The following is a 23012-nucleotide window of genomic DNA, read 5'->3' as shown; positions in this document are numbered from 1 at the left end:
GCCATTATAGACTGACATCAACTAAGTCATGAGAATTTGTACTGCTAACAGGTGTGATAACTGGAAATGAAGTAATTTGTGACATAAATGATAGCTAAATCAAAAGGAAGCTATTGTCTGAAAATGGGCTTGTTTTTTGCAAAAATCTAGGATAGATATTTGGAGGCCTGCTGAAAGCTTTGCTTCTAGGGAAATGGCCGTATATCAGTGACAAACTTTTGATGCAACTGTCAAATATAAGCACTATTACATTAGCACAGTTATGTCTAGGCTTAAAAAACACCTACATTTGAAGCAATCCATTTATGCAGAAAGATGTAATACCCCATGGCAGCAACACAAATTAATCTTTGTATTAAGTTGGCTAAATGAGGATACCTTTTACATAAGTGAACCTCTGCACAGTGCAAAAGCAGACACCAAATTACATAAAACTGAACAACAGCTCTCAGTGCAATGGTAAAAGAAATATACTCCCCCCAATTATTGAGTGAAAAGTAGAAAGGGAAAAAAAGGAAACCAACAGCTACGTTGCCCTGCCAAGCTGTTCTCCAGATACTTATTTATACCAGGCTTTCCAGTTTAGTTCTGTGTTTCACTGAACACATCTGTGGGGGATTTTGCAGAAAAAAAGATGTAAAAGCATTTTGTCTTTAGTAAGGAATAAATTTTCGGACTATTTTGAAGTAAATTTGCCACTTGAGTTAAAGGTTTTGGTAAATAAAACCCATCTCATTACCTTTGTTCCCAATGACCCTCACAGCAGAATAACGCAGGCATTTTAAGCCTTCCATGTAGTTAAATTCACCAAAATCTTACACATAAGCTATATGTGAAGCAATTAGGTTACAATTCAGCAAAGTTATTAAACATTAAGTACTTCTTTTAGGCTTATGAAAGCTACAGTCCAATATGAGCCCAACATCTCAGATAAGGGAGGTGGGGTCACTGTGCTACCAAAGGCAGCAACCCAGCATGCTTCCCTCCAGCAGCAGCACACAAACAGCAGCCCTCCCACTTCTAATGGGAGAGGGTAAAGCCTTGGAGACAGCATCGAGACTGCAATGGGCAGTTGCTTTTGCCTGCCCGTTGCTGATCTAACAGCCGGAGGCTGCCATGATAACACAGATATCGCTGCTTAAATGTCTTCTTGGAGCACTGTTGCCTTGGGTGTCTTTGTTCCTCAGCAACACTCAGAAAAAAGGTCAGTTTTTTCTGTGTTTTTCGATACAAAGGAGCAAAGGGTACATCCCTTCTCTGTTTGTACTAAAGTGATTAAGGATTCAAGGATGAACTTATATTTTCCACTGAGTCATGCACAGTAAGAGATTCAGTTCTGAGTCTCTCACATGCCAGATCAGTACTGCCTTGAACAGATTTTTGCGGGGGGGGGGGGAGGACAAAAAATGCAGTAAATGTGTGGGTTTTTTGCTCACATGTACAGCAAAGCTGGTTTTAGCAATTTAGAAAGTTATCATGAAATGGAAATGGCATCCTCTGGTCATCTCTGTAACAAAGAGAGGCAATTCAGAATTAAGATTGTGCTTAATGTAAATAGAAATATGATGAAGTAAAAAAGGAAGAATTAAATAGCAGCACTACAAATAAGATTGTTAGGGTACATTTGTCAACAGCAATTTCTGACTTGTACTGCAGTGTTTCATGCCACCCGGACCTCACATGCACTCTTTCTCAAAGGAACACATCTCATCCCTTGGATTTATCACAGTTCTTCCCTGGCTTTTAACTACCTGGCAATCCTCACTTTCCAGAAGATGGTCAGTCTCTCCCTTTCTGTAGGGTTGCTGCTTGGCTTTTTTTTGTCATTGTTGCTGACATGATCAAACAATAACATTTATTTCCATTACCTGGCTAGGGTATATGTTGCACATCATGTAGCTGCATTTCCATTTTTTCCCAGTTTTGATTATTTTATCAGATTGAATCATAATTCTCAGTAAAAGACATTAAATAGCAAGAAATTATGAACCACTTTTATTAAACAAACCACATTTGAGAGTTATGATTTAAGTCTAAAAAGTGTGATAAAAAGCTTTACAAGCACTCAGAAATCAACAGTCCTGAGGACCTTATAAAATAAAGTTGTGGGTAGGTACGTAGGTGAGAAGCCAGTTCACGAGTGCAGTTAAGCCATTTGCAATCTAATAGAATCGGTGATATGCTATATGTAACACTATGCGCAAAACACAGAATTTTATGGGGCCTGGAGTATTTCCTCTTCCACAGTTGTTTGGTTACATATACCGATCTCATCATGATGCTGACTGCCAAAATAGCCTAAGGGCTATTAAACACTCTGAGATATCCCAAGCAGAAAAAATGTAGAAAGTATTTTACAAACTGTTTACAAAAGATACCCCAACAGTCATAAGGAAAGACACCAAAGTTGCTGAGAAACTTCTATTCAAAGAAAGAAAATAATCAAAGAAATAATAGCACTTAAAAAAAAAAAAGGAAGAATCCTCTCTTATTAATGAGGCCTATAATTATTGCAGTAGGTAAAACTGGGCATAAAGAAGTAGTACAATTTCTTTTGTATAGCAAGTCAATAACACTATGTAATTTTTCAATTTTCTCCCCACTTTTACCATAAGAGATTTTTCCTTTTTAAGAAAAACTGTAAGTAACATTACAGGTAAGATGTCTTGAAAGGATACAAGTGTGACATTAGCCTATGTACGGATTAATTTTACACAGAAATATGTAGTTTGGAAAGGAACAGAACTGAACTTGGATTAGGTTTTAACTATAATTAAGATGCATGTATTTATTCTTCCTGTATTAGCTTTGGTGGAAAGTGGTGTTTAATGGCTCCAGAAGAGAATGGATAGCATATACAGCCTTTCTGGGAAAGGATGCCTCTAACCTGTCCTTCTTTCTCGTTTCAGCCCAGTATCTGATAGCAGCACGTTTACCTGGCAGGGCATTCTCATTCTTGGCCTACGTTCAACCTTACACCAACGCTACGGGGTCCCCCCTGCCACCGTACAGCTGGGCCTCTGCTGGGGACCTTGCCAGAGCCAGTGCACAATACCGTGCTGGCAGCACAGGCAATGGCGTTTTCTCACTCATTTTAAGAGAATTATAGTAGTTCAAACTGTGATAAAAGCTATTAAAAGAATTTAAGGCGATTTTCATGAGACACAAGTTGCAACTACAGAAGCATACAAAGGATTTAAACACTATATCAATACATAATTATATTTTGACTTTCCAAATTTGTTTTGCCTCCATGCTTTAGCAAGGGAACGTAAATTTTTAGGAAGGAGTCACAGAGTCTCATAAAATCTTGGATTTTATAGAGGCATTTTTAATGTTATGTTTCCCTGGTGCACACAGGCATGCTTCATGAAGTGCATGATTAGAGGATACCAGGTCTTCTTTTCCAACATTTAAGTTGCCCACTTAACTACAGAACAGTTTCCCGCACAATTTCTCCTATACATTGATTCAGGAAAACCGTCTAGTTCCTGAAAAGTAATTTATCTTCTCCGTTTCCTTTCAGTGTGGCTTTTTATTGGAAGGGACACCTCATCACCCTGTATGCCCAATACCAAATTGTGTTTCCCTAAGATGTGTGGAGAGATGGGACAAGGGATGAAGGGAAAAATTGATGTGGGGGAATAGGCTGGAATACCTACCAGAGGAAATGCTGGGGGGTAAAGATCCACCCCCTGACACTGGATGTGAGGCCAGGATGCTATTTAAAAATCCCGCCCTCAGGAATCTCGAAAGAGACTTCACCCCAATGGTCGGAAAGGATCCTTTCAAAGAGATAAAAATGATCATTAATCAAATGACTTGTTCTTTGGCTGATAAAAAAAGTTGACTTTTTAAAGAAAGAATAATCAAATCTCTGCAAAGTTAACAGTGGTTTCACTGGAACAGATCTTATAAAAAGCAGTTAAAAGTCTTTGATTGCTTTTTAACCAAGACATACAACACACAGCTTGAACCAGAAGGAGGTTGTTTTCTGCATACTTTGCAAATAGAGAATTCCAGCACTTCTAGGAGGAATGGAAAAATTTGATATTTTAAAGGCAAATTACACCTATTGGATGTTCATAATGCATTCCAAATGACTCTACCAGAGAAACATTTTACAGTTTTTTGTACAAATCAAAGACAGATCAGTAAGGTGAAGCTATATCAGCAAAGTTATGCTTTATACTAGTATTGTAAAGCCACCTGACAAACCACCTGATAAAAGTCATGTAAGGCAAGGGGAGAAGGGGAAACAGAATTTGCAGTTATATTACTGAGTTCCGGGTCAGGGCAGCTACGTCAGTCAGAGCTTCTATCACATCTCCCAACACCTGTCAATATAATGATGCAGGCAAAAGCCAGGAGTATAGACATGGCCCCTTTCTGCTTTGCTCTCATCAGAAGTTTTACACATTTTACGCTTTCAGTAAAACAAACTCTATGTTCTTCTCATTGCCTAAATGTACAGTTTTATTTCTGGAAACAGGAGTTATCTCATCCACCACTTTTAAAATAAGTACTTGTGACATATCTATTATAGTGATGATAAATAGGGAGTCTTTATCATTTGATCCACTCTTTCAGCTTTCAGCATATGTACAAAGATCTAGAGGCATCATTTCAACTAGCTCATGTTAGTGCTCAGTGAATGCCAGCTTCAAAGACGGATCTGAAACGGGAGCTCTACACATCTTGCTTAAAAGCACAGAGTCAAGATTGTCCCATCTTGCAATACATTTAAATTGACAGTCAGAATAATTTGTGTATTTTTGCAAGTACATTAAGCAAGCATCAATCCAAAAATTTAGGCAATGGCAAGTTTGTTTTCATCATCTTGCAGGTATTTCATAGCTGTTCTTTTAAGAGATAGAAAATATCTTAATATTTACATACAATGAGAAAAATAAATGGTCCCCTTAAAATTTATACAACAGTTGGAATTTTTTTTAACTAATGAAAATGTAATGAGGAAAATTTAGCCTCAAAACACAAATATATATTCACTGAACTTAAAGTAGCCTAAGAGAGCTTTGAATTTTTCTCTTGCATTTTCAAGCAAGAGTTCTATTGTTTCTCCTCAATACATTCCTCACTTGCCCTTTAAATTTGTTATTAGACCTGCTGCAGTCCGTGGAAAAATAATTAATTTAATTAGTGTTCTGGATGCAGTATTTTTATACCTGATGGTTAAAGATAAGGCATAAAAGTTTTCCCTCTGGCCACTCTAGAAAAGCCTAACTTTGTCTGTCTTGTCAAAGTGTTTCCAAACTCCATGGCTTTCATTTTAAAATATCTTCCAAAGCGATCATGGATAGAGAGTCCAGAATGCAATACACAGAAATTCCATTTAAAATGGAAAATTGTTCCATAAACTCCAAGACGTTTGGTACTAAACAACATCTTAAAACATGAAGGTTAAATAATGAACATATGATGACTTCCCAAACAAAATTTTCCTTCTCTGTTTCAAAATATGAATTATACCAACCATAAAGTACACCCACTGTGAGTCACATGCCATATGCACAAATCTTCAGAAAAGCCAAACAGCTTGAGCTTCACCATTGACATTTTCCTACATTTAAATGGTGTTGAATGGCAAATAACTACAGTTTCCTAGCAGTGTAACAAATAAGTTACTTTGTTATAGAAAGGAATTGAAACAAACCCAAATTTATTTCATGTATTGTACATATTCAGAAATAAAAACAAGGAGCAGCAAATTTTGGAGCAGTACAATCTGTGAATACTAAGAAGATGCCTCAAGTGCTAAAATTGTTGAGGCTTTATAAGCAGCAAATAACTAAACGAATGCACATAAATAATGTTTTTCTCTCACTGAAAAAGGTAGGATTCAGTTGCTTAGGCATAAATGCTTTGTGTCGTTTGAGACACTGTAGAAAATGTGAGACATTCACATTTGAGTGGCAGACATGACAAGATCTGCAGGAGATTTGTATTCTTTGAGAGTGACAGCAAGAGGCAAAGCAGCACTTGGGTATCTAAGAGTAGATATATAGTGCCATTTTAGGCAACTGAATCCCATCCGAACAGTCCACTGTCACCTTAAAAATGTCTCTGATTAAATAGGATATAGAGTTACAAGAATAAGACCTCATTTAGTCTTTTCTAGAAGTCCACAAGCAGCTTTGGAAAAGGATGAGGCTGATAACATTCAGCCCTGATCAGTATCCAGCAACATAAAGATGCAGACAAAAGACAGGTTGAAAGTCCATTCATGTTAAAACATGCAAGGTCCTAAATTAAAATATAGCATATGCCCCAGAATGAACAAATGGGTGCTTTTGATATTATCACCTGCACAATGTGAAAAGGGTTTGATACTCTATTACATGTCTATATATGTGGAATTTGACTATCGTTGCAGGTAGTTGGGAAAGCAAATTAATTCCCATAAGTCCCATCAATCGGCACCAGAAGGACAGAGCTCTAATAAGAGCTTTCGACATTTACAGTAACTTAGAAGCTTTACTCAATTTTTCACTTGTTTGCATAAACATTCATGACATATTTGGAAGAAAATCTGCAACAAAACATTGTTTTCAAGACAGAAAGGGAGAAAGCGCTCTGCTAAGGCAAAAAAGAAGAAGGGACGTGGGAGCATACTATTAAAGAAAAAGCACCAGCTCAGAAATATTATAAGCTTCTGTGAGGAAATCAATTAAAAGAATTGCATTTCCTTCTATCTGAACATGTTTGGTTTTTTTTTTTTTTAATTGGACAATGAAGATGTAGTCTTTCTTCTTTTTACAAATTGGAATCATGCTTAACTAAAAAAAAAGTCCACCAAAAATGTGCCTGCTGCTTTATATCCTGCTGCTTTACGCTCCAAATTCCAAAAGCAACATTAATTTTTAGAGGCATATGCTAGCAATAGTAATCTTAATGCTTAATTTAAACAATCGCTTTAAAGCAACCACACTGGACACTTGCAAGACGCTAGGATATTATTCCTTTAGCTAGCCAACTTTCTTGAGAAATGCCATTCTGTGAAGTGCGCATTACACAGAGACTAGTGCTTTACACCCTTTCCGTTGTTCCGTGTAAAAATTAACACACATTATATTAGCAGTGGGCTGGAGTTACACTAATGGGAAGAGTTTTCAGTAAAAGGTCTTACTGGTTCTAAACTGGGAAAAGGAGAGATGGATATTAAGCCGTTATTCCTGAATGCATTGAATTACAGCTGTTATTTAGTAGCTTGGCATGGTTTTATTAAGAAAAAAACCCAACCTGTCCCCTTTCCATAGTTATACGCTATGAACATCATGCCACCTTAACATGGAAAAATATGTTAGTTACAGATATTAGTTGGAAAAGTACATTGAAACAGTAAAACTATATTGCAGTACTCTGAAGAGCTGACAGTTCATGAAGTATCCACCATTTACTGAGTTCTGTGCTACTCGTTTATAACTCAGCGTAAATTCTTCTGTTTCACAGTTATTACAGCTAAGTGCCTGTGCTCAGAGGCAGTGGGGGAGTGGTGAATCAATTAGCCTGCCTTCCTCCTTCATCTTTGTTCCAAGGGGAATATCATCCCACAAGTGGTAGAATTTGATAGGGTAATCACTGGTATAGCATCCTAAACTGGCGTGGCTTTAGTAGTGTATTATCAGACAGAGCAGAAGGGCAAGACTAGATAGGTGGGTAAAGGAAATAATTCTGCTTAGTTCAGCTCCAGAGCACATACGTTAATTCACACACATTTATTAGCACTTGCATCGTGACAGCATGCTGGAACGGCCATTTCTCCCGACAGCAAAGGCACATTCCATGGCTAAGGGCTAGCAGCAACCTAACTATGCTGAGGAGTCCTAGCTCTACAAAGGAGAGTGCTGAAGAGTCTTACATCTACAAAAGAGAGAAAGTTCTGCCACGTGGATCAACACAAGTACCGGACTGATGAATGAATGGATAAATGAAGAAAATGGCACCAAACACACCCAGTGCAGTACCAGTAGAACACAATGAACTACAGTGAACATAAGTTCTGTTTGAATGGGGTCAAACATGGGAGGGGGAGGGGCTCTGTGGAGGGGCCCTTGTAAGCTACAGTGTAAAAAGCAATTAAAAGGAACTAACTAACCTGCACCTTAAAACTCTCAGGGACTGCGCAAGCTGAGAAATGTTGACCTGATCCGTTATTTTTTTGCTGCAGAAGTCTCCAGCAGAAGACCCTCAGACTTTTTCAGAGAAACTGAGCACATTTTTATTCTGTTAGTGACACCACATCCCCACTCACACCTGCTGACTTGAGTGCAAACATTCCCACCAGTTTTGCTCCCACGTACAGAATGCCAGCGCAGCGCCAGCCATCCTCAGGGGCCCACATCCCACCCTTTGCTCTTCGCCAGCTGCTGGCTTCTTTGCCTTACTACCATCAGCAGCACTTGAGCTGACGCCACGGCAGCCTCCTGGCCCCACAGGACTCGCAGGGATAGGATCTGGAACTGCTAAATCGTGCAGGTACAGGCAGGCAGGGCCATCAGCTTGTTCCATTTGTGCCAGGGTCCCTGAGCCATGCTGGGAGCAAATTAAGAGCTTTTTTCTTTTACTATAGCAATTGTACTTGTAGGATCTTAGTGCAGCTTGTGGAGATTTGCTTTTAAAAAGGAGAACGTTTCTACAGTCTCTGCATTGTGTCTAATCACCTGGCTGAAGTAGGTTAGAAAGTCTACTGAAGATGCATACTGCTCTTCAGCCTGATTATTTGTTGTTGTTTCTTATTTATTACACTTTAAACTGATCCACTGCTTTCTACAGGTGGAATTGACCATTACAAGTGATCTGTATCTTTGAGCACCTAAGAGCTTGAAATCCAAAAGAAGCTTTTTGGCTCCTTAATTTAATAAACTAGAAGGAGATGTTCTAGAGTGGTCACAATTACTGTCAATTGTTTCTTCTTACTAGTACCATCCTTTATTAGTACCATAAAAAGAAGACTTCAGTTTGTTATTCTCTTCCCATAGATTTTGTTTAGAATTTGGAAAAAAAAGAAGGAAAAATGCAGTTAGTGTATTTAATGTAAAACCCCACTGATACACGTTTCTATACAGTTGTCTCGATGCTTTTGATACAGGGATCGTAAAATACAGCCAAAAGAAATTTCTTAGGAACTCAGGGGACGAAGGCTTTGGGGAAGTCAGTCAAAGGGCTATAATGAGCTTTTGTGTTCAGTTTGGCAGGAATAAACTGAATGACTGCAGGATGTTTTCACTCATAACTGCACTCTCATGAAGGCAGGACTGTAATATTTAGTAATGAAATACTGGAGAACAGAATATGGAGAGAATTTTCCTGCTTCTGAATAGGGGAATTACCCAATGTTATCCCTCAATGTCTGGGAGAAGGTTGGCTTCTGTTACAAGCATCTTCCATTCTAAAATAAAAACTGTTTTTTATTATTACTAGTGTTTCCTCAGGGAAACTAGAAGAAGGGTTAGAGCATTTTTTCCAAAATTTTTTGTAATATACCCATTATGGAAAGTACTGAAAACGAGTTGACTCTTCTCTCACATGATTTTATTGATTTATCCTTCCTAGACCGCAAGAAATTGTACATTACTTCATATTTTTTTATGGGGGAACATATGGAAGGTTTTCATGAGGAACGGCTTTATAAAACTTTGAAATTATGATGTCAGATTTTGTAGAGCATTCAAAAGGTTTGACTTCGGCTGGAAAAAAAAACCATCAAGAAGCAGGGCTAAAATTTATCCCTGATAAATTTGTTTGATCATCTTTTCAGTACATTTAGAAAGCATGGATCTATAAAATTAATTTTAACTATTTTGAATGCACTAATCTGGAGATTTAGAATATGCTTGCAATAGTTTATTTGAGAGCTTTTTGACACACAAGCAAAGGTGGTATAGAGTGGTATGCCTAAATTTTTACCCCTGTAACTTATGAAAATCTAATTTTTAAGATCACTAAACAATATTTTGCAATACATATCATAAAATATTAGAGCACAACAGCAATTAACAAAAATGAGTGTGCATACCCCTACTGGAATCACAGAATCACAGAATGGTTGAGGCTGGAAAGGACCTCTGGTCCGACCAAATCATGGGGATATTTCCATTACCTTACAAATAATACAGTGAAAACTTTTCAAGGCTAAATTCTGCTCTTGGGTACCTAAGTTAGTAAAACCAAAGCCTGTATGAAATGCATTTTGATGTGCAGAGGGAAATTTGTGCTCTAATGTTCAGCAGCAAATTTTGAAACGGTGATCTAATTTTGTTTCCCCAGATTCCACTTGAGTAAATGACATCATCCCAGAGAAAGAATTCTTTCAAGAACTCGTACATTTTTATCTGCCTTAGTCTGAGCAATTTTTAAAGCAGCTGAATTTTTAATCTCACTGTTGTAAAGTATAGAGCTTGGAATGTTAACTTGAAGTGGAAAGTACTATTAGAATACTTAAATATTTTAAATATATAGACAACGTAAAACTTAGAACATGTTCATTTGCCAGTCCATTTAGACTTTGACTAATTAAGGTAGAAACAGATGTTTCCTGACACATCTCCCGGGAAACAACTACAGTGGAAATTACATCATTTATGTTAGTAGATTTACCATGATGCCAAGGTATATGAATAGAAGAAGCAGGAAAACAAAATATAAACTTCTATTGGAGGGATGCAGCTGCAGGCTGCTCACTGGGGTATTTTTAACCACTGAGACTGGAGTTCCTTCTGAAGGAACTCATGTCAACAGCTAAAACAGGAAAAGATCTTTGCACCTGTTCTGCTCCACTTAAGGCTGAAACTTAGGTAATATATGGAATTATTTGGGAGAACGCCTTCAGATAATGAATTTTTACAATTTCAAATTCAAAGCAATGTCTAAACATTGAAGATTAGAGGAATCTCTGTTGGGGAATAGTCACCCAAGCAAGATCTCTATTACAAAACCTGGGTGCTCTTGCTAGTTCTTAAGATTAGACATTAAATACAGAGAGGCATCACTTGCGTCGTTGCATGTGACCTGGGTATATACGTCTCCCTGACATGTACCCATTGAAAGGAAAGTTGTATATCCTGTTTAGAAGGGAGCTGCAATGAGCTTCAACCACATTCTCAGTCTGCGATGCAGCTGCCCACATACTTGGAATAATCCAGAGCTCCTTTTGTCTGTCTCTGAGTAACTATTTCACTTCACTATTTCATTCACTCCAAAAGATGATCCAGATTTAACTTTAGTTCTGTCAGGATAGTGGCTTGAAGAAGAAAGGTCAACTGGAACTTGACTGCAACACCACGCATCAAAGAGTGACCAGTTACTTCATTTTTTGAGTGCTGTTACATAGCCACTCTTGGTCATTTCACAGAATCACAGAATCATTAAGGTTGGAAAAGACCTTCAAGATCATCAAGTCCAACCATCAACCCAACACCACCATGCCCACCAAACCGTGCCCGGAAGTGCCACATCTACATGTTTTTTGAACACTCCCAGCGATGGTGACTCCACCACCTCCCTGGGCAGCCTGTTCCAATGCTTGACCACTCTCTCCGTAAATAAATTTTTCCTAATATCTAGACTAAACCTCTCCTGGTACAACTTGAGGCCATTTCCTCTCATCCTATCGCTAGTTACTTGGGAGAAAAGACCAAGACTCACCTTGCCGCAACCCCCTTTCAGGTAGTTGTAGAGAGCGAGAAGGTCTCCCCTCAGCCTCCTCTTCTCCAGACTGAACAACCCCAGTTCCCTCAGCTGCTCCTCATAAGACTTGTGCTCCAGACCCCTCACCAGATTCATTGCCCTTCTTTGGACACGTTTGAGCACCTCAACGTCCTTCTTATAGTAAGCGGCCCAAAACTGAACACTGTATTCAAGGTGCGGCCTCACCAGTGCTGAGTACAGAAGCACAATCACTTCTCTACTCCTGCTGGCCACATCATTTCTGATACAGGCCAGGACGCTGTTGGCCTTCTTGGCCACCTGGGCACACTGCCGGCTCTTATTCAGCCGGCTGTCAAACAGCACCCCCAGGTCCTTTTCTGCCAGGCAGCTCTCCAGCCACTCCTCCCCAAGCCTGTAGCCTTGCCTGGGCTTGTTGTGACCAAAGCACAGGACCCGGCACTAGGCCTTATTAAACCTCATACAATTGGCATCAGCCCATCGATCCAGCCTGTCCAGATCCCTCTGCAGAGCCCTCCTACCCTCCAGCAGATCAACACTCCCACCCAACTTGGTGTCGCCTGCAAACTTACTGAGGGAGCACTCAACCCCCTCATCCAGGTCATTGATAAAGATATTAAACAAGTCTGGCCCCCGTACTGAGCCCTGGGGAACACCGCTTGTGACTGGCCGCCAACTAGGTTTAACTCCATTCACCACAACTCTCTGGGCTCGGCCATCCAGCCAGTTCTTTACTCAGTGAAGAATGCACCTGTCTAAGCCACACGCCACCAGTTTCTCCAGGAGAATGCTGTGGGAGATGCTGTCAAAGGCTTTACTAAAGTCCAGGTAGACAACATCCACAGCCTTTCCCGCATCCACTAGGCATGTTACCGGGTCATAGAAGGAGATCAGGTTGGTCAAGCAGGACCTGCCTTCCATGAACCCATGCTGGCTGGGCCTGATCCCTTGGTTGTCCTGCACATGGACTGTCAGCACCCTCAGGATGAACCTCTCCATAATCTTCCCTGGTACCAAGGTCAGTCTGACAGGCCTGTACTTCCCAGGATCCTCCCTCCGGACTTTCTTGTAGATGGGCGTCACATTGGCAAGCCTCCAGTCGTCTGGGACCTCCCCTGTTAACCAGGGCTGCTGATAAATGATGGAGAGTGGCTTGGCAAGCTCCTCTGCCAGCTCTCTCAGTACTCTCGGGTGGATCCCATCAGGCCCCATGCACTTGTGGGTGTCCAGGTGGCTTAGCAGGTCCTTAACTGCTTCCTCCTGGATTATGGGCAGGTTATTGTGCGCTCCATCCCTGTTTTCCAGTTCAGGGGGCTGAATACCCTGCGGATACCTGGACTGGCTATTAAAGACTGAGGCAAAGAAGGCATTAAGTACCTCAGCCTCTACCTCATCCTTGGTGACAATGTTCCCCCCTGCATCTAAAGGATGGAGATTCTCCTTGGCTCTCTTTTTGTTGTTAATACATTTGTAAAAACATTTTTTGTTGTCCCTTATGACTGTGGCCAGATTGAGCTCTAGCTGAGCTTTTGCCTTTCTAATTTTCTCTCTGCATGACCTAACAAGATCCATGTACTCTTCTTCAGTTGCCTGCCCCTTCTCCCAAATGTGATAAACTCTCCTTTTTTTTCCTGAGTCTCAGCAAAAGCTCCCTGTTCAGCCAAGCAGGACGCCTCCCCTGCCAGCTCGTCTTATGGCACGTGGGGACTGCCTGCTCCTGCGCCTGTAAGATTTCCTTCTTGAAGACTGTCCAGCCTTCCTGGACCCTTTTGCCCTTCAGGACGGTCTCCCAAGGGACTCTCTCAACCAGTGACCTGAACAGGCCAAAGTCTGCCCTCCAGAAGTCCATGGTAGCAGTTTTGCGGACCCCCCTCCTTACTTCAGCAAGAATCGAGAATTCTGTCATGTCATGGTCGCTAAGCCCAAGATGGCCTCCGACCATCACATCTCCCACCAGTCCTTCTCTGCCTGTGAACAGCAGGTCAAGCATGGCACATCCCCCTTATTTCACCTAAGAATAAACTCTGCTGTGCATTTAAAACAAGAATTCATCTCATCCTAAATTACAAACATTACTCATGAAAACTAAATGGGTTTTCTGAGTATGTGTGAGCACGTTGGTTACTTTCAATCAAAACACACTTTAGGAAAAGCTCTCTAAGAAACTGAACAAACTGCATCATATATTTGTCCCAAATAGTCTTAAAAATGGTATAAAAGATGCTTAAAATCTTCCTTTTTTGCTGTATCTTAGAGAGATTGTGTGCACTTGAAAATTTTATTTTACAAGGAAAGGTAATTTTTTCCTAGTTATTCTGCATAAGAAATTTTCTCTCTCAGAAATGGCTGAAGAGTAACACCCTACTTCACAACATCCCCAGCAGGACTGCCCTTTTTCGAAAGCCAGGTGCCATTATTCTCAATAGGACTGAAATTGTATCTTGCCTGCAGTTAGGTGATTATTCTGAGAAGTGCAGCAGTCTTCCAAAGTATTCAATGACCCCAGATTCACAAACTGTTCTTAAAGACAGCCATTAGACCACTGGAAACAATAGGATATAGTAGCCTCTTGAGACAAAATGCTGTAACCAAAATGGCTGTGGTGCAGATGTGCCCTAAGAGCAATAGGAAATAACACACATATAGAGGGCAACTCTAAGAAATTCAGGGAGATTGCACCTTTGTTGACAAATCAGTTTTCAGTTACTAACAATGGCAAAACCTACCAGAAATTCCTAAAGAGCTCTTTTTAAAAGCTTTGGATCTGATATACTTATTAGAAAAAGTGGAAGAGAGGTGGACACTAGAAATACATGTATCTGGAAGAAGGAACAAAATTTATGGAGATATGTGTGCTTTGTAGAAAATAAAAGGGTAAGCAAAAGGGAGGACAGAAGGACTGATGCAAGAACTTAACACAGAGGTTTGGAAGAGATTTGGATACATACTTACCAGCCTGTATTGACCTCGCTGTGACAAACAACTCTATACTCAATCAATCCACATGTTCTGGCTGGCTTGTAACTTGCTTTTTTCTTAAGAGCTTTAATAATTTCAGTAGAAATGCAGGGAAATACAAAATGAACATGCTCTATGATGTTTAGAAAAAATAAAGATTAGAAAGCCTAGAATAGTTTTTAGTATTTTGTTATTCTAGGACTGTGCCATGATTTTGAAGGGCCGGATCTGAGATTTTTAGTATTCAGCAGCAACGTGCATTTGAAGTATAATGAATTACTGTAAAGACTTTTTTAACCCTTGTTTATTAGTCATATATAGTATTTAAATAAGAATGGGTATTTCCGTCAAAAATCAGACTTAAGGTTTAACCAGCCACCTACAGTGAAGTACACTGATGTAATTCAGTGAACTTGAGCCTGTACCTGGAATGTGTATTATGAAACACATGGGGAAACTTTAATGTTAACCCTCCTTCCTTTTCTGCCTCTGCCAGTAGACTAAGGGAGACTTCATATTGCCTTTGTTTGATCTAGTGTGGGGACAGAGGCACTGTCATGACAGAAGCAGTGCTGGAGTTGCGATGGCCTTGTGGAAATGTTATACAAACCCAGAGGTTTGTCTCTTTCAGTACCCAAGTAATATTTTTGGGAAGAGCAGGGAAGCTTTCTGGCACACAGGCTCAAGAAAATTATCTGAAGAAGGGTTTGTGTGTCTGAAAAGAGTTTTGTTTTCTTCTCCAGTGACAATAAGTAATGACAAAAAAAAAAAGGACCTGTTTTCTTACAAATGCAAAGCAGCATTTTTTCACTGTGAGGTTTTTTCATAATAGCATAACGAGTAGGTCAGGTATCTGGATTATTTATTTCCATGCTTTGTTGGGTTTACTTTTCAATTTGATTTTAACTCTGAATTTCCTTAATTTTATTGGTTTGGGAATAATAAAACATGTGTACGTTTTGGCCTCATTTCTGACAAGTAGACCACTATAACCTAATTCTTGATGAAAATATTTTAAAATGCCTGCTTTTTTATATCAAGACCCCTAACCTCTGCTGCATACTTAAATTTAGGAGGTCTGTCTGGAAACATGAAGAAGACAAGCACGTGGTAGGACAAAACTGCTGTTCAGGTCTCGAACCCTGAAGAGTTTAACCTTGAGATCCTTGTGAAAGACAATGCTTTCCTATGAACCTGAAGCACTGGAGTTCTCTTATTTCTTGATTGGCAGATAGGAATAAGTACAGACTTAGGAATATTTACACAGAATGAGACTATTTTAGAAAATCCCCATTATAGCAAGTTTTGACTTTACTTAGGACTTCTCTGGGAGAAAAAGCAAATGCTGAAAGAAGCTTACAATTCCTAACGAGGAACTGATGGAAGTTACAGAATATTTGGGTAGAATATTAACATCTAATTTAATTTCCCTTGCTACTTCTAGACAAACAGGCAGTTTGAGGGGAGGAAAATGAGGGAATAGCTTGAAAAGAGTTCTACAAACACTACAGCCATTTATTTTGTGATGTGTTAAATGTCAATGCACACTGAAGTTCTGGTTGCTGAGAAGACTAGTGTGACAACATTAATATGATTAAGGCTTTTAACAGCAATAACAACTGTTATGTTGAATCATCTTTGTAGTCTTAATAGAATACTAATTGGAAATACTGTGCTTCTGTTATGGGATAAAACAATCTGTGTATGTTTAAGCTGCCTATTAAATAAGTATTTTTCAGTCAGTGCTTAAACTGAAAACAGCTTTAGCATAATGCTAAACAAGAACTCTGAAATCTTTATATATAGTTATGTATAATACCCAGAATGCAGTTGCAAGATTTGTATGCTGTACGTTTGGATTTCATGATCACATATGTGTTAGCAAATTAGCTGGTAAAATACTTCAAAATTATAGTTTTCATTCATGATAGAAAAAACAAAGCCTGCAATATTGGCCAAAACCTTTGTGATTAGTTTTGTAGACATCATGATTTTGGGGAATGATTAGCCCATTAATAATTAGCAATAAGAATTTCACTTCAGTCATCTTTTGATCACCCAGTTTTTGTGATTTTAGAAGGAAAGATCCTGAGTAAAATCTGAGCATTCCTATGGTATGGAATTCTTCATCCTTTAAGATAGGAACCTCCCATATGAAATGTTGATGGGGTCTTAGAAATGGAATGATTAAGAAGTTCCAGAGGCTTTTAAATTCTCAGATGTTCTTTTTCATGGTATTTCCATAAAAAGAGAGATAATAGGTTTTAATTTTGTACTTCCTGTTTAAAAATTGCTGTGAGTTTTAATCGAATGACTGAAGATGAATGTATTCGTGCAGCCTGCTGTAAATGCTGCAGTTCTGCAATTAAAACTCTGATTATCTACACTTTTAGCCTTGCTAGCCTGTAACAGTATGAACAAGGAGTAGGAGATAAACGTTCTCCACTTTTAGACAGCAATTAGTATCACTGAAAAAGACTCACTGTTTTCACTTAAGAAAAACACTTAGAGCTGAAGTTCCAAAGAGTCAATTGACAAAAAGTGATTTTTTGTTAAACAAATGTAGAGTGTAAATCGGGGGTGAGGATTCCTTTCACTATTCACATTCATATCATTCACAATTCACATTGCACTAATATCAAGGAAATGAAGTACAAAGGTTTGATTTTCTTCTTGGTTACAAACACCAAGCAACTCCCTCAAATAAGTGATGCCAAGATTAGAAGTAGGAAGATTGCTATCATTATTGTGACCTCAGATGAACTCTTTGATTAGAAATGTACTATATACATTTACAAATTTATATGCTAGATAAAAAAACCTCTGTGTCTAGGCTCAGTGAAGGTGTCCCAGCCCGTACCTGATAACCCATGTTAGAAGCCAGGTTGTAGGTACCTCCTGTATCTGATGGGTTTTGGCATATACATGGGCATTCTGCTTCCTTTTTTTTGAAAATGGTACTCACCAAAGAGAATTAGCTGAGCTTCTTAATTATGTCTTTGTGGATATCAGTGTATTCAGAGGATTTTCTCTCAAGCTCAAAGACCATTTGGTGTTAACGGTGAATGCCATGAGGTAAAACCTCTCAGCAACAGTGATTCTGGCAAGATGAATATTGGGCAGTTGGTATTTAAATAGGCTATGAAGTCACTTTTTTTTAATGCTTATAAAAGCATTTGTTGAAAATCAGAAGTAAATTGCCAATCTTATCTAAAACAGCAAAAAGGTGTTTGTACACTGAAGAATGTACTCAGCTACAGCTGAGAGGAAAAAAGAAGAAAAGGGAAGAGAGTGGAGACTCATTTTCAAAGTGGTTAAATTATCAGTCTAGGGAGAAATTAAAGTTTCTGTTGTTTCAGCAAGAAAGGAAATCAATTATGTGAATTCTACAAACTACAGTACAGTAGTATGTTTCAGATTTCTACTATTATGAAAATTCGGTACTATGCTTCTCTAGATGAAATATTGAAGTAATTATCAGCTAAACTTACTTACTTTCAAATTTTATTCAGTAGAAATTACCTTGTTAAAGTTTAGTAGAAAAATGACAATATTTACCAATTGATGTAGTCATGAATCTATTCTGGAATGTCAGACTGAATATATTTGCCTCTTAAAAAGTGTTTACAGGATTGTCATTAGTGTTTTGTGCTTATATTAAGAACATACTTAAGCTCTGTAGAATACTCTGTAAACTCACATCATCTAATTATGGTGTGTTTAAAAAATATTCTTTTTTTCCCTTCTCTCTTTCAATTGTGTCCCCCTTAACAGTTCTATCATCTGCTCCTGATTTATAAGCAGTGTCAAGACTATGTTTATCTGTGAAGAACTGTGAGATTTAAGAAGCAGTATTTTTTGTAAACTGTATTTCCAACCAAAACTTCAAGAGTCTGGAATGGATCCCAAACAGCTTGCATCGCAATTATTTATTCATCTGGAACCTGAACTATGTATGTATTAAGAATCAAAAAGATAATTATAATCTGTGAAACGGATACAGCAAGACTTACAGTAGAGAGGAAGTAAAGAAAGGAATTTAGAGGTCAGGAATATAGAGAGAACATAGTGAAGGGCTGAGTGAATAGATTCTGAATAAACAGCTTATAGATGAAAACTCTATTAAAATGATGGCGTTATTTTGTGTGGATGTTGATGATAGTGCTAGAAGAGCGGTGGAAGCAGAAAGAACTTACCTCCCTTGGCTGGAGCTGCAATGCTGAGTGAGATCAGGAAGCAAAATGCGTGGGTGTGTGTTCAATGCAAACCTCTGTCATTAAAGTTTTCACTTGCTCTCCACAGCAGAACACAAAGAACACATGGCACTTTTCAACAGATTGTAACTCAAACAAGTCTGAACAGATTTTCATTGCATAATATGACTGTTCCACTTCCAAATTTCAAACACTTCTCACTAATCACTGAAAATGGTTACTTTCAGCAGCTTCTACTTCTGCACACTGGAAAATTAACCTGTACATGGGAAGCATGTCCCAACTGGCAACATTCAATACAAGTGCTTTGATTCCTGGGTGAGGAGGATGTGCCTCGTTTGAGAAAAGAGAAAGTTTTCCTTATTCAGAGAAACCTATCTGCAGTTTGGTAAAACAAACTGGTATTATGTCCTTCTCAAGAAGTTCCTTTCTTTTCTCTTCTGCTCTCTTTCTGGCCCATCCAAAGCACTACAGTTATAGTTGTTTATAGCAAACCTTGTATGAGAAAGAAGATGATGTTGTAAATAACCAAAAGTTTCTTTTCCTCACATTCAACTTTCATGTTTCCATAAAATACAATATCAGATAATTTAAATGAGAAAATTACCAATCCATATTTTAATTCTCCCTCTTCATATGAATCTGTTGTTAAAGATATCTCAAACTTGTTGCCTTCCACTAGAAATTTAGGTATAAGCCTTTAAGCTGTAGTAAAGACCACAGCACATCCCCTTGAGGCAGAGGTTTATATCATAAAGCATGTGTGACACCTGGACAACCACTACTATAACTACCTGCTGAACTAGCAGTTCCCTAGGTCTGATGGTCTCTCTATTTTGGGGTGACAGGATATTTATAACAAGGTTCTTTCTTACTCTAGTTCAGGTAAGTCTAAGGACCATAACTTGTCCTTATGTAACTCACCTGTACAGCATTGCTGGTGTTCCCCCTTCAACTAATTACTGATGTTGGTCTTGCATGTTCTGTTTCATCACAAATTTGGCAAAGTGAACTGGTAGGCCCAAACAAAATAGAATAAGAAAAATGTATTATTTCATTCCTTATTCATATACTTGCAAACAACTTTAAAATTTAGAGGGATGTGAACTAGAGAAGGGGTACAGCTTTTCTGGAACAGTTTTAATGACTCAAATATTTATCAGTCAATTAAAATTCAAGCATACAAGTTGATCTATTTAACTTTGCATATTAGGTCAATTAGGGTATGTTTACACAATACATTCTCTTGTGTCTTCTGTGAAGGCTTTAACTCAGACAGCTGGTAACTAGAATCTGGTAGCATAACATGGTTGAAAGTGCTAACACCAACACTATCATTCCATAAAAATTGTCAGTATATCCCATATGAGAAAGCACAGATAACTGTGGTCTATTTTTGGCAGTGACACAGACATTTATATCAGTTTAAAAAGTTATTTAAGGATCTCAAAAGAAGCACTGCAGGAGGTTGAGGGAGATGATCCTGTGCCTCTACTCTGCTCTGGTGAGGCCCCACCTGGAGTACTGCGTCCAGCTCTGGCGCCCTCAGCACAGGAAAGACATGGACATGCTGGAGCAGATCCAGGGAAGGGCCATAAAAATGCTCAGAGGGCTGGAACATCTCTCCTATGAGGACAGGCTGGGAGAGTTGGGGTTGTTCAGCCTGGAGAAGAGAAAGCTCTGGGGAGACCTTATTGCAGCCTTCCAGTACTTCAAGGGGGCTTGTAAGAAAGATCGGGACAGACTTTTTAAGCAGGGCATGTTGTGATAGGACAAGGGGTAATGGTTTTAAACTAAAGGAAGGTAGATTTTGACTAGGTGTAAGGAAGAAATTTTTTCTGATGAGTGTGGTGAAATACTGGCACAGGTTGTCCAAAGAGGTGGTAGATGCCCCGTCCCTGGAAACACTCAAGGTCAGATTGGACAGGGCTTTGAGCAACCTGATCTAGTTGAAGATGTCCCTGCTCACTGCAGCGGGGTTGGACTAGATGACCTTTAAAGGTTCCTTCCAACCCAAACTATTCTATGATCTCAACTTACCTAAAAAACTACTTGCTATCTTGTACCTGTTTACTTTAATGAGACTTATGCACTTTCTGAGGCTTGCAGAAGTACCGAGATACATAGCTCCACCCTTAAGATACCTAAAATCCATTGGACCAGACAAGATTAATATTATTTATAATATTCACTACATTTGGCAACTCTTTTGTAATAAGGTTCCAGCATTATTAAATTATTTAGTTGTAATAATTATGGCTTCAATAGCACTCTGCCCCATGGGCTTCCAAACACTTCATAAAGGAACCTGTAAGTCCCCACAATGACCCTTTCATATATGTAAAGCAGTAGGCTTATCCAAAGAATTGGAGAAATGCAAACAAAATTGTGAACAAGAACGCTTCAGCCACAAGCAAACTTTAGACAACATTAAGATAATAAACTGCAAATAATTTTGTATCAAATTGAAAGCACCACGGATATATTATTTGATATATTCATGTAAGTTTGAACTTAGTTAAGCCAGTGAGAATGGCAGCTGTTTCTCTTACAAAAAGTAACAATGGGGACTTAACAGTCACCATGATTATGCCTTACATCCTTCATCTTTTCACCTCAAGGAGCAGCTGTGTTCCTTGGTATCAGACATTGATTCAGACGCAACACCCACCATGGGACAGAAACAGTGAATTATCTCTATTGCTTTGGTATCTAATCTAGATTTCTCCTCTAAAAGTGCAGTCTTAGCATAACATCTTAACACAAAAGATCATGAAACAACATCATGGTAAAACCTGGTGTGATAAGGCTTCTACCTTAAGCAAAAGACATCTGCTAGCTTATTATCAAGAAACAACTGTAATCCATGACAATATAGATATATATTCCCCTAACTGTGACAGTCTTTCTGGTATGAGTTCTTATTGTATGTCACTGCAGCCTACAGGAGATTTATTGCCAGTCTTCCATTCTTTAGGTGACTGGTAGTACAAGAACAACAACTGGAAACCAAGAGACTAATGGCAGCACAAAAGAAAGGAAGGTAGTAAGCAAATATAGTCTGAGGCAATGAGACGTCAGTCCTGACTGCATTACATCTTGATCCATACAAGCTTGTATTCTAAATTGTATTCCATGATTTAAGTCTTTCTGCTTGGTACTTTCCTCAAGTTTCCCCAGGCTAGAGTATCATAGTCATGCTGATTAGGTGTAGTTAAGGACTTTCATTTCCTACTTTCAGATGATATAATCACTATTGTGAGTTGAAGTTTGGCAGTTATGTGCTATCTATATACTAGACATTTCTCCACAAGAATGTGGTTAAAGTTTAATTCTTAGGCTGCTCTGTGCCGGGAAACTGCCCACCTATGTTTCTATATCATGGCCAAATTCAATAGAATTAATTTCTCTTGGCAGTGAAAAAAACAGAAATTCTTTTAAATTTGATTTTTTATTATTGTTTTCTGTAGTACTTCAGTTGCCTTATCTTCCACACTTCATAGCAAAAATGCCCCAAATGAACAACGACAAAATTCCTTTTGCCTATACAATGATTCATTGCTTTGCTATTTTCTAATTCCATCAATATTCTCTCTGATCTCACTGCTTAGTCTATTTATTCTCTCTTGGCAATTCAAACATATTACCCATTTAATTTTCTGAGATTCTTACCATTCATACCTGGTTTTACATGGTTTGCAACCTCATACTTAACAGCTCCATTATGCAACTTTCAAAGCAAGCTGTATTTGCAAGAAATTTATATAATCATTCAGAGGTCTTGGCTGAATTTGCAAAACTGAAGCTATTAAGACAGAAGGGTTTTCCAGGTTAATTTTAATCAGCTATTGCAATGACTATAGTGTATGATTTTTTTAAGTGTTTTGGCTTTTTTGGTTTTTTAATCATCCAGACATGGTAATGCCTGAATTACATAATGGCCATTGGCATTTAACTAAGTTGCATCTCCCCAGAATTGCAATATGCCACTCCTGGTACTGTGGAGATATTTCACAAGCAAAATACTTGGCAATCCAGGTACATGGATATGCCTGCATGTGAGAGTCATGACAATCCCTGAAGCATATAACAAAATCCTACCTATAGTCTGTGTACGGAATTAACTGAAAAGATGAAATAGAACACACAAACAAC

The 23012-nt window shown here is 38.7% G+C and overlaps 1 protein-coding gene across 1 annotated transcript in view; it reads right to left on the bottom strand.

The window, feature by feature from the left end:
* EPHA6 (EPH receptor A6) overlaps window positions 1–23012 on the bottom strand; it is a gene marked incomplete at its 3' end in the record, with an annotated part of 529988 nt that overhangs the window by 78996 nt on the left and 427980 nt on the right. The window contains exon 13 of the mRNA XM_082011392.1: window positions 3659–3785. Within this exon, the coding sequence (XP_081867518.1) occupies window positions 3659–3785 (127 nt within the window). The remainder of the gene's footprint in view (window positions 1–3658; window positions 3786–23012) is intronic.

This window comes from Phaethon aethereus, assembly GCF_964289735.1.
Source record: "Phaethon aethereus genome assembly, chromosome: 1".
NCBI classification, from domain to species: Eukaryota; Metazoa; Chordata; class Aves; order Phaethontiformes; family Phaethontidae; genus Phaethon; species Phaethon aethereus.
The sequence above is the reverse complement of the archived record's forward strand: the minus strand, read 5'-3'. Positions and strand labels throughout refer to the sequence as shown.